This window comes from Danio rerio, chromosome 9, assembly GCF_052040795.2.
Source record: "Danio rerio strain M-AB ecotype USA chromosome 9, GRCz13ab, whole genome shotgun sequence".
In the NCBI taxonomy this organism is placed as follows: domain Eukaryota; kingdom Metazoa; phylum Chordata; class Actinopteri; order Cypriniformes; family Danionidae; genus Danio; species Danio rerio.
The window spans coordinates 39450836-39468743 of record NC_141029.1 but is presented as its reverse complement, the minus strand read 5'-3'; the positions used below and the strand labels follow the sequence as shown (position 1 = coordinate 39468743).

The 17908-nt window shown below is 36.6% G+C and overlaps 1 protein-coding gene across 3 annotated transcripts in view; it reads left to right on the top strand.

Moving 5' to 3' along the window:
* Positions 1-17908, top strand: part of sema5ba (sema domain, seven thrombospondin repeats (type 1 and type 1-like), transmembrane domain (TM) and short cytoplasmic domain, (semaphorin) 5Ba) — a 273670-nt gene that overhangs the window by 126451 nt on the left and 129311 nt on the right. For all 3 annotated transcript variants that reach the window (XM_087268166.1, XM_087268164.1, XM_087268165.1), the window contains exons 4-5: positions 9799-9898; positions 10014-10059. In XM_087268166.1, the coding sequence (XP_087124292.1) occupies positions 9799-9898; positions 10014-10059 (146 nt within the window). The remainder of the gene's footprint in view (positions 1-9798; positions 9899-10013; positions 10060-17908) is intronic.

Genomic DNA, 17908 nt, shown 5'->3' with positions numbered 1-17908 from the left:
ATATGAAACAGTGGTCTCCAACCTATTTATCACCATGAACCGGTCAACGCTCGATAATTTTACCGTGACCCTTGGCCCCAGTTTTATTTATGGAGAGAATTAAAAAGCACTGCAGTGTTTGAGATAATTAGTCTACCGAAATGTCAATAATTCAATGCAAAATATAAAGCTGATCGGTAAGTTTTTGTCACATGAGTGCTAATGGCATTCTGAAGATGTTTTTAACTACAGTAGGTGCACCTGTAGGGGCATGAGCGCATTGCTACCAATATGTGAACACAAGCCGCACATCTTCATTGGAAATAATGAACTTGTGCATGGGAAAAATTTGATCCGTGAACAAGCTCGCCATCTGCAATCTACATTTATGCGACCTAAAGCAGTTGATCTTCTTGCACAGACATGCTGGATTCACCTGATTTGTTGACAAACGGTTTGCGAATGCATTCTTTGGCAGTTTGTGGGTCCTTCACCTGGTCGTTTCCCCTTCGTAAAAACTTTCCAAACTTTCCAAAGTTTCTTGTTTCTTACTTGCTAGCTTGTTTGTAAAATTTTGGCACTCAAGTGACCGAGACTTTTTTTTAGAATAAAATATTTTTCAAAATAAAAGATCGTTCAGACTCAGGGAATAAATAAAACAAAAATAATTCATAATTTTTTGTGCGGGCCGGTACAAATTGATCCACGGACCAGTACCAGTCCGCGGCCAGGGAGTTGAGGACCACTGCTCTAAAACACAATTATATTATATTTTTAATGTATTATTTATTATTATGTTATTATTATTATTATAACTATTATTATTATTATTATTATTATTATTATTATTATTTACTTTTTATTAGATATATATTAGATTTTTTTTTCTCTTAAAAAATAACAAACATTTTTACATTGAAATGCCTGAATGTCTCTAAAGGGGTTGCCAAGCAAGATTGCAGAACTGCGCCAAAAAGGTGTGTCATCCTTAATCAGTTTTTGACCTTCAGCTTATCAAAACAACACCATTTAATGAGTTTCTATGACCTTACACATTGTCAGATTACTAAGGATAATTGGTGTACGATTGTGCATGTGGATTGTGATCTCTTAGAAATTTTGTCAGATTTCAAGAGAATCTGAACTTATATGATTCATAGTTCTACACATCATCCACCCTTGGGTGCTCATTAATGAAATATTACGGCCAATTTAATTATGCTTTCAGCTACCAGTGAAAAAAAAAAAACTACATCCGTTAGCCTGAATTAAATCCATATTTAAAATCTACAACCCCAAATCAGAAAAATTTGGGAAAGTATGGAAAACGCAAATAAAAAATAAAGTAGTGATTTCTAAATTTACTTTGACTTGTATTTCATTGCAGACAATATTACAAATATTATTTAATGTCTTCCTCATGACTTTTTTTTCCCACTCGGTTCTTGCAACACATAAAAAAAAAAAGTTCAATTAGTAAAGCATTTGCCACTTTGTAATGTTGCCATTCCCTTTCACAACACTTAAAAGATGTTTAGGGACTGCAGACACCAAGTGATGGTGTGTTTCAGATGTAAATTTGTCCAATTCTTCCAGCAAACAAGTCTTAAGGTGGCAACAGTACCACAGTACAACTGACACTGCTTTGACACAATCTACATTGTGCTATACAAATAAAGGTGAATTAAATTGAATTGAACAGTACGGGGTCTTCTTTGTCACATTTTGCACTTCAAAAGTGTGCCACACGTTCTCTTTTGGAGACAGGTCAGGTCTGCAGGCAGGCCAGTCAAGTACCTGTATCCTCTTTCTCCACGGTCAGGTTTTTGTAATGTGTGCAGAATGTGGTATTGCATTGTCTTGTTGAAAGTGCATGGGTGTCCTTATAAAAGAAGGCAGCATATTGTGCTTCAAAATCTGGTATACGTGTTTATTTTGAAATAAAAAACAATAATAATCATAAGAAACACATTAAGAAATGTTTGTTGTACTGTCTGCAATGAAAAACAAGTCAAAGTATATTTAGAAATCACTTCTTTCTTTTTTTATGTGTGTATTCTATACTGTCCCAACTATTTCTGATTTGTGGTTGTATATGTACCTCCTCCAGTATAATCAAAAAGTCTGTTTTAATCTGGTACTGGTTATTAGCTCGTGTTCATGTGATTTGTAGCTTAACAATGGCAGTATTGCAATCAATACCTGCAACATTGTGGCCAAAACCACACTTTCTGTCTCCCCTCTGCGAGCAGCATATTAAGAAGCAGTCAGTTGTAAATCTCTGAGAACAAAAAAACATAATGATTATGATTCATGTGCTCAGGAGCATCTTGGATTCAGGCTGTTGAACCTGTTCTTGTCCCTCGGATCTGCTGGCTAACGCATTAATCTCTTCCGTTGCATGTTTGGTGAGGAAAATGCAATAATCGTCCATCAACCCTTCCTCTGGCCCGGCCCTCATTTTTATCTCTTTTTATTGCATATGGATTGCTGGACGCCGTGCAGGCAGAGCTGATGATGTGTGGAAGCTGCTCGCGCATATCAAACCACCTTTTAAATAAAACTCACTGAGGTGTAGAATTTTGTCGAAAACGGCACTTTATGATCAGCTCCTGTAAGCAAATAAAAACAAACATTCAGATATCCTCAATGCTCGAAGCGCTGGTGTTGGTTTTCTTGAAAACTGCCATTGGGAATTGGAGCTGTTTATGGTGTGAGGGTTTAGTGGGTAAAGTGTTTTGAGCCTGGAAGGCATACAGCTGAACAGAGTTTCTTTGCTTTTGCAAAGATCAGCTTTTCGTTTTTTCATCTGACGTTTAACTCCAGCATGGTTTGGACTAACTCGGGTGACTCTGGAGTAGGGCTGCACAAAACTGGAAAAAACTGACATTGCAATTTATTTTTTTTACACACAGTATTGCGATATTGAGTATGCTTTCACCAGATGAAATAAATGGCTCTATTTAGAAAGAATTCATAATTTTGTATTGTTTGGAATAAACCTGGAGTGGGCGGCACTGTGGCTCAGTGGTTAGTAGGGATGTAACGAGTCATCTCACTCACGATTCCATACGATTCACGATACTAATCTCACAATTTTGTCACAATTTTAAATAAAATTATTTTTAAAAAATCATTCATTTTCTGCTATGACTAAATTGCTATTTTAAAAACAAATTCCTAAAAAGAACAATAGAAACTAAAGAAGACTCATTAATATAAACAAACCAAAAACTGACTGTGCTGGAATTTTACATTTTTAAAATGAAATATCACCATATCTATTTTTTTTGACATTAGCTGAGATCTTTGCACATTTACAATGACTTAGATGGCTGGTGGAGAAGAAAGCCTTTTCTAAAGCAGAGAGCAGTGTGTACAGAGGGGGTCAACATGCCCTCTGCTCCAGTGGACTGGTCACTGGCATAAAAAATTGTTATAAAATTACTGATTATACAGGAGGATAGAGACAGGAGTTCAACATGAAGGTGAATAATTAATGTTACACTTAAGCAGAGATAATGTTGAGCATTTTTTTTTAATATTCAATAATAATAAGAAGAAAATATGCATAGACTAGGCGACGCAGTGGCGAAGTAGGTAGTGCTGTCACCTCACAGAAAGAAGGTCGCTGGGTGGCTGGTTCGAAACACGGCTCAGTTGACGTTTCTATGTGAAGTTTGCATGTTCTCCCTGCATTCGCGTGGGTTTCCTCCGGGTGCTCCAGTTTCTCCCACAGTCCAAAGACATGTGGTACAGGTGAATTGGGTATGTGTGTGTGTGAATGAGTGTGTGTGGATGTTTTCCAGAGATGGGTTGCGGCAGGAAGGACATCCGCTGTGTAAAAACATGCTGGATAAGTTGGTGGTTCATTCCACTGTGGCGACCCCGGATTAATAAAGGGACTAATTTTAAAAGGACGGGGTAAAAATAATCTACTATCTGGTTCTATAACAGAACAACTTTCTCTTTCAGTCTGAAAAAACATCTTCACACTTTCATGATGAAGACACTGATGCACTGGATGATCTCCGTAGCACTCATCGGAGCAAGCGGAGCTGCAAATCATCTAGTCTGCTTGGTTTGGCTTATTAATTGTTTTTTTTTTTTGTATAGATGTCTATGGCACAGCGCCCCTTCTGTTCAAAACATGTATAGCGATTTGTTCTACATTTCTACCGATTTGAATTGTCACATATTTGAATCCATTTACAATGAATCGTTACATCCCTAGTGGTTAGCACTGTCACCTCACAGCAAGAAGGTCACTGGTTTGAGTCCTGGCTGGGACAGTTGGCATTTCGTGTTCTCCCTGTGTTGGCATTGGTTTCCTCCCGAGTGCTTCGGTTTCCCCCACAGTCAACAGACGTGCTATAAGTAAATTGAATTACCTAAATTGGCTGTAGTTTATGGGTGTGTGTGTGTGTGTGAATGTGAGAGTGTATGGTTGTTTCTCAGTACTGGGTTGTGAGAGCATCCTCTGTATAAAACATATGCTGGTATAGTTGGAACTTCATTATACTGTGGCAACCTCTGGTATAGAGACTAAGTCAAATAAAAATGAATTATTTGGATGATTTTATAGTTTAGCGCATCTGCATTGAAAATAATAAACCAACCCACAAGCACTGATAAATACAGTGGAGCACAGATACAAATGGTTTTCTATGAGTCTAGCAGTATTCGGGCAAGAAAATAATAATCAAATATAAAATATCACCGCATAGTCTACATTGTGTATTTACTACATAAATACAATCAATGGTTTATAAATGTACGAGCATTAGAATTTCTTGCGTCTGAATGTTTTAAACTGGCTTAAAATGCTCACAGACCTTAAAAACAAAAGCAAATGATAAATATTTTGGTAATTTATAGTTTTCAACCTTGTAGTGATCCCACAAATCATGTACATTTTCATCATGTACTGTTGAGATGTAGAAAGTTAAAGGGTTTAGAATTTTGTACTTATTGTTACATTTTGACTGCTCAAAATTTTATTAAAAACCAGGTTTTGACCAGTTGAAGCTGCTAATTGTGTATACATTAAAAAAAATGTCCTGTTCATATAAAAAAAATGTGTAAATTACAATAGATAAAACCCCATAGATACACCTGTGAATTATCTGCTCGATTTTCTTATGTTTTCAAAATTCTTATAGCATCCAAAACAAAACACACACGGTGACCATCAATACTACTCTTGTATGAGGAAGTAATATCCGGTAGATTGTGTCAGATACGTTATATATTGTTGCTGATGGATGGAAACCTCATAGTGTATGTCCAAACTTATTTTTCAGGAAATGAGTACAATTTGATTTGTTTTTCATTTAATAAACTCCAGTGTTTTTTATTTAAGCTTTTTGCCAATAATGTTGGTAATGTGGCTTTACATTTGATCAAATGTTTACTTTTATTGTTTTTGATTATACCAAAATCAAGCTGAAAGTGTATGGCATTACACTAAATGAAGCATGTACAGTACATACAATGTATGCCCATTTGTATTATTAACATGAATAACTACTTTAATCCTTATTTTATTTTTATATAGCTATTTACCTTTACATTAACCAACAAAAAACAACTCAAAAATGAAAACTGCATTACATATATTGAAAGAAAAACATTAATAAATTCATATGGTGTAAATAAAGGCCTAACCTTCAAGTAAACATAGGTCACAGTGGTTTGCTGACATAAAAGGTTGGAAACCCCGGTGTTATATTATAGACTGTGAGCTTTCTCTCTCTTGACCTACAGTAATGGATCAATAAACTCCATAAGCCTCAAGCTTGTGCTACATTTTTTATCTATATAAAGAATAAAAAGACCCTGTCTTGTCCTCCTCAGTCATTAATCACTGCCTGAAAACAGCTGTTCTTGAAATATGATTTCCAATAAAGATTTCTATGATTCTCTCTGAAGACACCGTATCAGAGTCATCAGAGGCCATAAGCACATTTTAACATGGGTGAGATGGATTGTGGGTGAGGAGGACATTATAGTACAGATTGTGTTTGTTGCCCTGTCATCATTCCCATAAATAATCCCTGAATGATATACAGTAGCCATATGGTTCATTGAGCTGGTTAATATATTAATTCATCTACATAACAGCAAGCTTTTTTCTATTTTTCCCTGTGCATTTTGTGCAAATGCATCCTCACATTTATGCGATACAGCCATTTTCCCATGTGAGTGACGGATTGTTTGGGATGACCCCAGCATCTGGATGACTCCATCTGCCATCACACATTTCGGACTGTATGAAGTGGTATTTATTGATGTCTTGTTAATAGAAACCAGTTTCACCGCTGATTTGACCTGTGCTGTGAGAAAGCATTGCAGCTGTGTTCATCTGCAACTTAGTCCACAATGTTGCATCTGTATTCACTTGACATCTGATGTATTCATTAATTTTTTATCTGAGGGACAAATTATTCATTCATTCATTCATGTACTTTGGCTTCAAGATGCAAATGTGTATGTAATATTCATTCATTCATTCATTCATTTTCTTTTTGGCTTAGTCCCTTTATTAATCTGGGGTCACTACAGCGGAATGAACCGCCAACTTATCCAGCATATGTTTTACACAGCGGATGCCCATCCAGCTGCAACTCATCTCACTTTTTGTAGTAATTATTGATTCAAAGCAGCTTTACAAAAGGTGCACATTATTGTATGAGGATCCACATATAATGTGTGAGAGAGAATAGAGAGCAAAAAAAAAAAAGTTAAGGATATCTATGTGAAAATGCATTTGGGATGCTGCATTTCATCCCATTTTCAAACTTAGATTTCCCCCAATTAAAATTGTATTTGCCACATACATTTGCCACTTTTTATAAGAAAAAAGCTAATCTATACAAGCAAACATATAAAACATATAATACTGTAAAAGTATTACTAACAAAGTGCCAGGTGCTTAAAGAGAGGAAGAGTGTATCCTACAAGTGGTTTGTCAAACCCACTCACCAGCATGAAGCACACACGCCCATTGTAGAGTTATTTGATGCATTGTGCATATCCTTTTCTAAATAGATCTTTAATCTAGTTTGAAACAGAGAGTGTGTCTTTTTAGTTTTAATATTTAATGCATTCCCCTGCAATTTAAGTGTTTTTATTTGTTTATTTGTTTATCGATTTAAATTTTTGCTGTTATTATGAAAGTTTCTTTTTTTTGTGTGTGTGTGAAGTTAATTTAATTTGATGTTATTGAGTACCCCAAGGCAATCTAATTTGTCATGAATGTAAAGATTTTACATTTCTCAGAAAAAGTGAAACTATAACCTGAAATGTAATAAACATTTTCAGAGTACAAACATCATTTGAAAACTGAATTATGCAATATTAGGGAAAGATGTCTGATTGTAGCTGGCTGGGCAAATCCTGATACTGCTGAGAGATCCTGTTTTGTATGGAAGGATAACAGATCTTTTTACTGGTTCCTTTTAGAGCAAAATCCCATTTACTAAGCCACAATAAGATTAACAATAGATCAAGTGGTTTTTATATTTACATAATGCTCTTTCTGTCTCATGTAATTCCCACTTCAGTGTGCTGTAAGTATTTGCCAGGGCAAATTGTTTTGATTTTCCGAAACTTTGCATCAAACAGCGCTTTTATGTTCTGAGATTCCTTGGGTAAGCAGAGGTTTGACTAAGTGTCATGTTGAATTAGGATCAGTATCCTTGAAGAGGCCCGGCTATTGCTTTGAGCTGAGCTCTCTCTTCCTCCTCAAATGTTTTTGAGAACTCATGGGAAGAAACTACAACAATTTTCCTGGATTATTGGCCTCCATTGTGGATCTTGTATTGCTTAATCCTTGCTGAACTACATACGAGTCCTTGAGTTGGTTGTCATCTTATGTACTTTGAAATAAACATACCAATATCCAGTAATTCGATACACTGTAATAATTCACATGCATGATATTGATAATGTGGGCACTTCAGAATACAATAATTAATTATTTAATATCAAAGCTTTTTAGGAATATTCACAGTGTATTTGCAGTGGTGTTCAAAACAACGCAAAATGCTTTGAGACTTTATTGTATAGTTTTATAGTTCATTTTCAATAATCTGCCCTACTACAGGTACATGCTGAAATATGGATTGAAAATACTCTTGGCTATTTATAGGCCAACTGTACGATAACACAGTGCAATAAAGCTCCAATAGTTCATTTAATCCATTCATCCATTCATTTTCTTTCCGGCTTAGTCCCTTTATTAATCTGGGGCCCTTTCAGCTGCAACCCATCATTGGGAAACCATTTAATACATTAGTGTATTAAACTAAACTAAACAAATAAACTAAAACTAGCTGTCGGATGTGGTGATATGAGAGCAGAAGGGGGCGCTCAACCAGCAGTCTGTTTGGGTCCTAGCACCCCAGTATATTGATGAGGACTCTATCCTGCTCAGTGAGCGCCGTCTTTCATATGAGACGTTAAACCGGGGTCCTGACTCTCTGTGGTCGTTACAAATCTCAGAATGTTCTTCGAAAAAGAGTATGGGTTTAACCCTGGCATCTTGGCCAAATATGCCCACTGGCCTCTGTCCATTCACTTATCCTACATCATAATTTGCTTCATCACTCTGTCTCCTCTCCACCAATCAGCAGGTGTCTGGTGCAATATGGCTGCCGTTGCATCATCCTGGAGGATGGTGCACACTGGTGGTGGATGAGGAGATTCCCCCCAAAAATGTATAAAGTGTTTTGAGTGTCCAGAAAAGCGCTATTTAATGGAAAGAAATATTATTATTATTATTATAACGTGTTAAAATCATATACTAATTACAAGTTTAGTTTAGTTTAGTTTTAGTTTAAACTGTATTGTCTGTTCTACTTGGCACAGAAAGCAAAGTTGTCTTTAACACTGGTGACATACAACAATCACACAACAGCATCACTCATCAAGACAACCACATGAATTAAAAATGTAAAAACATATTAGCCCCATACTCATTACTGCAGACAAGTCTTATTTGTTTTATTTTGGCTAGAATAAAAAACGTTAAAAAAAAAAAAAAACATATTAATTAATTTATCAGCCCCTTTAAGCTATATTTCTTTTCCAAACAAACCAACGTTATACAATAACTTGTCTAGTTACAATAGTTTGCCTAATTAACTTCTTATACCAAGTTTGGCCTTTAAATGTCACTTTAAACCAAATACTAGTGTCTTAAAAATATCTAATAAAATATTATTTACTGTCATCATGGAAAAGAAATAAGAAATCAGATATAAGAAATGAGTTATTAAAACTATTATGTTTAGAAATGTGTTGAAAAAATCTTCTCTCTGTTAAACAGAAATTGGGGAAAAAATAAACAGCGGGGCTAATATTTCTGACTTCAACAGTATACATATTTTTTCTTTTACTAATATTAGCATAGTAACTGTAATAAATGTGGTACTTTTCACTGTTGATTTGAATGCATTAGCAAACATTTTTTAATGAATCTTTTGTAGTTTATAATTATTTTACAATCAGATTTGGTTGAAATATTTACTTATTCTGAACATGTATAAACAACAAAAGCAAAACACTATAAGTACAAGCAATACTACACAAATAGTTTTGTTATTATATCTGTTAAAGTAATGTTTTGCAGCTTATATCAACATTGTGACAAAGCCGTATACCAAGATTAAAGCTTTAGAATTTATTTACAACCAGGATTTTTTCCCTATCAATGTAAGGTTACTTTTGAAATATATAAAGTTTCAACTTTTGAAAAAAATATGGGAAACTTTATACTGTATCACTAATATACCCAATTTGGCTTTTGTCTTACAGCTCTAAGTCCTTTGATCTCCTCTTTCTCGCATCCTGGTGTAAGGGATTATTCCCAGCTGACCCTTGACCTAACCAGGAATGAACTTATAGTCGGAGCAAGGTAAGCAGTCCAGTGTCTATCTATTTTCTATGACATATTAGAGGTACATTTTCAATGTATCTCCAATGGATGGCCAAACTAGCCTTTAACAACCTCTCATCATTTTAATTTGCAGAAACTACCTCTTCAGACTAAATCTCAGCAACATTTCACTAATTCAGGTAAGTGTTTATTAACGTTCACCCTCTTTCTCTGAAATATTATTCTTGCCTGCTGTGGGCTTTGTTACTTTGGGCAGTATGTCAAGGCTTTGGGTGAATGGGTCGGCTCCCAAAACTGTCTGGACAGTGTTCAAAGCAAATCTGCCTAGCAAAGGGAGCAAGGGGCATCCTTAGTGAAAGTACCAAATTTTATTCTGGCTTGGCACTAAAAATCAGTAGAAAGGTCAGCATGGACTGTCCGAGGTCTAAATAAAGCAATGAAATGACACTGCGGTGACTTTCCCACCTGTTGTTGCTAGTGCATATCTCTCTTTTATTCCCTCGGTAATCTCTCTGCCGAATCCGGTGGATGTAGCAGACATTTATTGAATGCTCTCCCTCACAGACCGCTCATAATGTTTCATGCATGAAGCAGCTTGTGGTAGAAGACTGAATAACATTTGACTGTCATTTTCTCTCACCTCAGATGCTCGGTGTACCTCCGGATGCACAACAATCAGGGTTTAAATAAGTCACTCCATTCGCATATTCACAAATCTGCGTCTAGGGTTTTGTTTCAATGACGTTAGTAAATTTGCCGAAGTTTTCTTCACCGTCTCTGTGGAGGGGATTAGGTGCAATTTCATTTTCCTCTGTCTCACCTTCGCCTTTGTGTCTCTCCTGGGCGAAACCAAACTGTGAATAAACAAGGCAGATCTTTTTTCATTTCCACTAACTGGAGCATCACAAGTGAAGGCAGAGTCCAAATTGATGAGCAGCACCTCGCCAGCTTTAGAGAGTGTGTTTGACTACACAATGGAGGTGAGAGGGGAGGCAAATTTAAAATGAACACATGACAGAGAATCAATAATGGGAGACTAAAGTAAAGGAAGAGGAAGTTTTACGCTGTAAAAAAGTGCTGGGTGGGTCTGCATGGTGGCTCAGTGGTTAGCACTGTTACTTCACAGCAAGAAGGTTGCTGGATTGAGTCCCAGCTGGGCCAGTTGGCATTTCTGTGTGGAGTTTGCATGTTCTTCCCATTTCCACTCGGTCTTCCGGTTCCTGCACCGTCCAAAGACTTCTGTTATTGGTGAATTGGGTAAACCAAATTATTACTGGTGCTTGTTCAAACTACCTGTTTAAAATAAGCTGAAGCAACACAACTGTTGTATTTTCTTTGGCCAATTTATTTGTTTTATGTTTAGTCCATTTAAATTTGTAAACTCTTAAGTTAAAGCAGCGGCTATTTGCACTTATTATTCATCCTTAATTTGACTAGCATTTAACCCCGATTAAAGCACATTGTGACAGTTTTGACTTTGGTTAAACCTACCGTGGGCGGAGTTAGTGTAAATAGCCTCTGCCATCAAGGTTAATCGTCACTATAGTATGAAGATTTAGAAGGTTTTCATGTAATTCTTTGAGTTTTAAGATCACCACCTTGCAGAAGCACCCATGCTCTGGTTGTTGGCAATGAAAATAGCAAAAAATGTAGTTTGTTGTTTTGCTCAGTGAGCCATAACTGTCCTAAAGTTAGTTCTGAGATCAGTCTTTAACAACTGTATATGTTACTCATAAAATATACTTTAAATTGCTTTTAGTTTATTTAGGATAACTTCAAATTAAACTAGGAGACTTTAAAATGTATGACACACAACAGACATACATGATATTATCAGACCTTCGAGTTTAAGTAAAAATAAAATACAGGTCACACTATTTTGATGGTCCATTTGTTGAATTTAAGTTACATTGTATCTACATGCCAACTATTTTTTTATTAGATTATAAGTAGAATGATAGGTTGGGGTTAGTATAAGTTGGCATGTACTTGCAAAGTTTCCTATAGTCAGTTAAATGTCTGTTGAAGGAGCAGTATCAACAGATATTAAGCAGACAGTCTACTAATACAAAATACAAATCTATTTAAACTTTTATTTGATAAAATCATGTTGGACAAACTCAATTGCATCTAATTGTGTAAATAGTTTTTTTTTAGGTGGTGCTAAACAAATCGATTGTTTGAAAATCCTGCCCTTAACTAAATTGAGGTCATCCAATTATCCATTTTGTGTGTGTGTGTGTGTGTGTGTGTGTGTGTGTGTGTGTGTGTGTGTGTGTGTGTGTGTGTGTGTGTGTGTGTGTGTGTGTGTGTGTGTGTGTGTGTGTGTGTGTAGAGTATGAGTTTGTGTGAGTATGAGAGTGTTTTGGGTTACAGCTGGAAGGGCATCTGCTGTGTAAAATATATGCTGCAATAGTTGTCAGTTCATTCCACTCTGGCAACCCCTGATAAAAAAGAAACTAAGGCAAAGGAAAATGAATGAATGAAAAAGCTGGGTCCTCTACATAATTGATTTGCGTTGGAACAACATGAATGAATTAAGTTAATTTATTAGTTTTTACAAGTTTTTAACTCAATTGAACAAAACCCAATTACTTGTGCACCCCCATTTCAGCCTCATTTTAAATAAGTTTTAACAAGCAGCAAAATACATTTTTTTGTCATGGTCAGGGTTTGGGGAAAAAGGAGCGAGGACCCAATTGCAGATAAATAAGGATTTATTATAAAATACAAATAAAACAAAAAGGCAAAACAAACTACCCTGAGGGGGAAAACATGAATAAAAAGGCAAAAAACAAACTTGACCGGGCTGGCAGGACAAACAGGACTGGATAGCACAGGACAGGGAAACATTGACGACGAACTGGCACAGGACGGCAGACATAAATGGATTATATGGAGGACTAAATTAACACACAAACAGATGAACATAATTAACTTATATTGGGTTAATAAGGAGGGTGGTACTAGACAATAGAAGGGAAAGCGCATGACACAGAGACAACACAAGCCATGCACTCACATAAAACTAGACTAGAACACGCAGCCAATGAGAACTCATTAACTGCGTGTTTATGACAACACAAGCACGCGGTGCATGTAAACATACAACACATGCTAAACAACACCAACAGAAGACAGAACGCAAGACACGAGTACACGATGAATGAAAGCACTCACTGTGCACTCACACATGCAGCGTGCATGTTTCATCCCAGCGCTGACCAAAACCTAAACCAACTGAACCGAGACGCTGGGAATGAAACACCTCACTGCAGACACACGAAAACACAAACACGAGTACAAGAACGCGCCCGTCCGAGGCATGCAGAGCCCGCTCGTCCGCATCAAGCGGGAGCGCACACACCCACGACAGCGCACGCGCACACAGACACACACACAATGACAGAAACAGGACAAGACAGGGCCAGTGTCCGGACTCTGCCACCAAAACAATAATTCACAACACCAGAGTGACAGAACCCTGACATTTTTGACTGAATAATAGAAGGACATTAGGACTTCTTTTGTCACATGATTCCATAAAATAATCTCTGATTGGTGGGATTATTCTGTATAGCATTATGTAGTTTTTTTTGCACAAATTCCACTCATAAACACATTTTGTTTAAATAAGTATAATTAATGTTAATAGAGTGTTCCATCTAGAAGCATATAATCAGTTTACTGCATCAGAGCTCACTACAGGTCTGCTTTAAAGGTTAATCAGTAAATCAATTTCCTAATGGAGGGAATTAGTTTTTTTCTTCCAGAACTGACTGACTGTTGCTCTGTCAATTTATTTGCAGCTTTTCACTTCTTAAGATTTCAATGTAGTGAATCAAACTCTAAATTGTTGCAGTTTCTTTGTAGTACAGTTTGTTTTGCAAGGCAGAGTTTCTGACCAAGCAAAAAATTGCTAAAAATTGTCCATATGCTACTAAATTGTCCTCTCATTAATCAGATATCACACGTGTTTGCCAGGCGATTCAGCTCATATCACTGAAAGAAATGGATAAAACATCCAGTCACTTATTGTGTCATGATTTGTAGCTGTTTTTATGTTTTCAATTTTTATTAAACAAAACTCAAGCATTGATGTTTTACATGGATATTCCTCAATATGTCCCTCCGAACAAATTTCTTTCAGACATTTCCCTTGATATTTGCCTCATCATTTATTTTGAGAGGCATTACTCTAACAAAACAAACAGTTCTGCTTTTCATGCAATGTTCTCATTAACTCATCATACACTGTGATAAAAACTGCTTTATTGGTATTTTGGGTTGGATTTCTTCCTCACCACAAGCAAACCACTTCAGAGATTGTTTTCAAGTGGGCTGAAACTCATTCAGGCAATCTCAGACTGTTCTGGTGCAGATCCTACTGTGATTGCCATGATCATACAGTATGTGCCAAGCAAAAGCACATGCCAGCTTCTGAAAGAAATCTCTTTACAAACATGTTTAGCAGCACAACTGTTTTCAACATTCGCAATTGTTTTTTGAGCACCAAATTTCTAAAAATTCAGCTTTTCCATCTCTGGAATTATTTACTTTTGAAGAATATTGGAATAGAAGACTGTTATTTAATTTTTTTAGTTGTGTCTCATTGCAGAGGCTGCATCCTCCATAGGATGCAGACTTCAAAGGTGAGTCCTTCGAAGTCCACACAAGCTGAACCGATTCATGAAGGATTATGTGACACCTGAAATTGGGCTTCTGAAAATTCAGATTTTCCATCTCTGGAATTATTTAGTTTTGAAGTATATTGGAATAGAAGACTGTTATTTAAGTTTATTAATATTATAATATTAGCTGTGACTCATTGCAGAGGCTGCATCCTCCATAGGATGCAGACTTCAAAGGTGAGTCCTTCGAAGTCCACACAAGCTGAACCGAGAATTTTGAAATGAGACGATCTAGCCTATGTTACGGGTCCCGGCCGCAGAACTCATAGGCAGAATAAAAATCCCAACATTGAAACTTCATTGACTTTCCCCAAGCACAGCTTAGGAGCATCTGTTTATTAACATTCTTATTATAGCAAACACATTCTAACAGATCATGTTTTATTTTATCAAACATACAGTTTGTTTCTTTTGTATTGATTTATGTTTTTACAACAATGAAGTATTTAAATACTTATACACTCTGTACTTTCTTATCATTAACACATATGAACATTATACCTTCTTTATCAGTATGACACAGAATACACTTTAAATTCTTTCAATCACTCTTTTTTTCTCTGTAAATACCTCAATATATAACCATTTACCATAGTAATACTAAACTCACAGCACAATCACGCGTCTGTTATTTGTATCATTTAAAGTTACACTTGACACCAATTATCAATGTTACTCTAATAAACTTCATACATCTAACAAACATAAAACCAATATATGCAAATAATGAGTCATTTTATATTCAATTATCACATACGGAGATAAATTCATATTATTTACTCAGACCAACTGTCGGTTTACCTGTACTTAATCTAAATTACTCTACTCAATTACCAACTGTAAATAAGCTATTCACTTTAAAACAGATAGAAAATGTGTACTCACATGTTTTTTTTTTACATGAATTATAATAAACATTCACTTTTTATGAAATATACCTGAATTATCAGGAGAAACAAAATCACATTGAGACTTTATTGTCTCCTTAGGCACAGCTTAGTAGCATGTGAAGTAAACAAAACGAGCATGGCCATGGTAAACCACAGCGCATGCTTTCTCAACTGCTGATGTAATTTTGTTTTAAACACAGTCCAAAAAATAACAGAACTGGAATAACTACTGCAGTCGCCATTGTCTGTGTCATATTAAGCAAGAGAATGCCATGACATATGATGAAGTGTGCAGGTGTTGTAGTGCTGTCCCATTTCTTAGTGGTAAATTTTAAAGCCCTTCCCCTTCACAAGTAGGTAGTGCTGTCGCCAAGAAGGTTGCTGGTTCGAGCCTTGACTGGGTCAGTTGGCGTTTCTGTGGGGAGTTTGCATGTTCTCCTCATGTTCGCGTGGGTTTCCTCCGGGTGCTCCGGTTTCCCCCACAGTCCAAAGACATGCGGTACAGGGGAATTGGGTAGGCTAAAACTGTCCGCATTGTATGAGTGTGAATGAGTGTGTATGGATGTTTCCCAAAGATGGGTTGCAGCTAGAAGGGCATCCGCTGCATAAAACATATGCTGGATAAGTTGGTGGTTCATTTCGCTGTGGCGACCCCAGATTAATAAAGGCACTAAGCCGACAAGACAATGAATGAATGAATGTACCGTGATATCGCAGCACCCTTCAAATGCACCCTTCGGAGGATGCAGCCTCTAAAATGAGACACAGCTTGTTATTGTTGACAGAGATAGAGATCAAATGAATGCAATCTCAACTAAGAGGGTATAAAAAAACAGCTCCACACTTTGACTGGTAGTTCATATCAAAACTTTGTAATTTGACTGCAGACTTTAAAGAACTTGTGAATATATCAGCACAGTATGACACATTTTTGACACATCCTCCAAAGCTGAAAAAATAAAATAGCTGAAATCTCCTAAAATATTAGGAATGCCTAAGGAACATGAGTCTTATCCAAAAGCTTTAGCTATATATATGTTATGATTTTAATTTGGAGGGTGGCATGGTGGCTCAGTGGATACTGTGACCTCACAGCAAGAAGATTGCTGATTTGAGTCCCGGCTGGGCCAGTTGGCATTTCTGTGTGGAGTTTGCACACATGTAGGGTGCAAACCGGGTGCTCCAAAGACGATGATACTGGTGAATTGAGTAGAAAAAAATGGCCGTAGTGTTTGAGTGAATGGGTGTTTCCCAGTACTGGGTTGCAGCTGGCAAGACATCCACTGCATAAAACATACGCTGTAATAGTTGCTGGTTTATTTCGCTGATAAATACGAGGCTTAGCTGAAGGAAAATGAATTGATGAATTAATTTTCATTTGGTATCAAAACCAGTAATAATTGATGTACTTTGGTAGAACCTTTTGTAACCTTCCAGCAACCATTTTTGAACACCCATACAGTAAATCACATCTTGCTGTGAGAGATTCTATTATATGCTTTCATTTTCTCCTTAGAATAAGCCATTGTCACGGAGCAGCCTGATGTCTGTATAGTGCCCTCTCTCCTGCGTTCATTCCTATCACATTCACACATTCTTCATCTTTTCATCCGGCTTTTGTCCACACTTCCACCTGCATGCCACCTCTCTCTGTCTCCTTTTGTCCTTCTCCCCACCCCATTAGAGCTATCCTGCATCTTTCTGCCAGGAGTGTAATGGTGCTGACAGAAAGCCAGCTCATCTCAGAAATGTACGTCTTGGTGCCAAACATGCAGCCGTTGGCAGAGGAGAGCAGCAGCAGCCTTTTCAACTTCACCCAGGCCCGGGATGGCGTGAAAAGAGCTGATTCTTACCCTTTGAGTTATTCACTGTGCTGACCTGTGGATAACACACCTGCTGTCCTCATTTCCGTGAAACAATGAATGAGGGAAATTGGGAAGGGTGTAATGTGCACTACCAATCAAACACTGGACACTTTCTACAAGACAATTTGCATATCCTAAAGAAATAGATCTCAATACAAAATGTCAAGTTTCAACTATATAAATAAAGCATGCAATTCCTGATTGCTGATGCTTGCTTTTATTGGCTGTAGCAGGTATCTTGAGGCAATAGTTAAATGATTCATAGTACTTGAAATTGAGGGAGGTTTTGACTTGTTTGGAGCAATGAAATAATCATAAAAGTTTTTTTTTTATTTAGCAAAATGTCAAGCTTCAAATCAGGCTACACCAACCTTAATTATTAGTCAATGCAAACCATCTCAAAATTGGTCTCTTAGATACCTCTATATGTGTTTATTTAATTTAATAATAAACTTGTTTATTTATTATAGTAAATTATTGTTATTTAAATTTTCATCTTCTCTTTCATTGTTGGTCAAAATGAAAGAATTATTTTCTATGTCAAAGAATGGTGCACTGCCATTAAAAGTCTAGAGGTCAAAA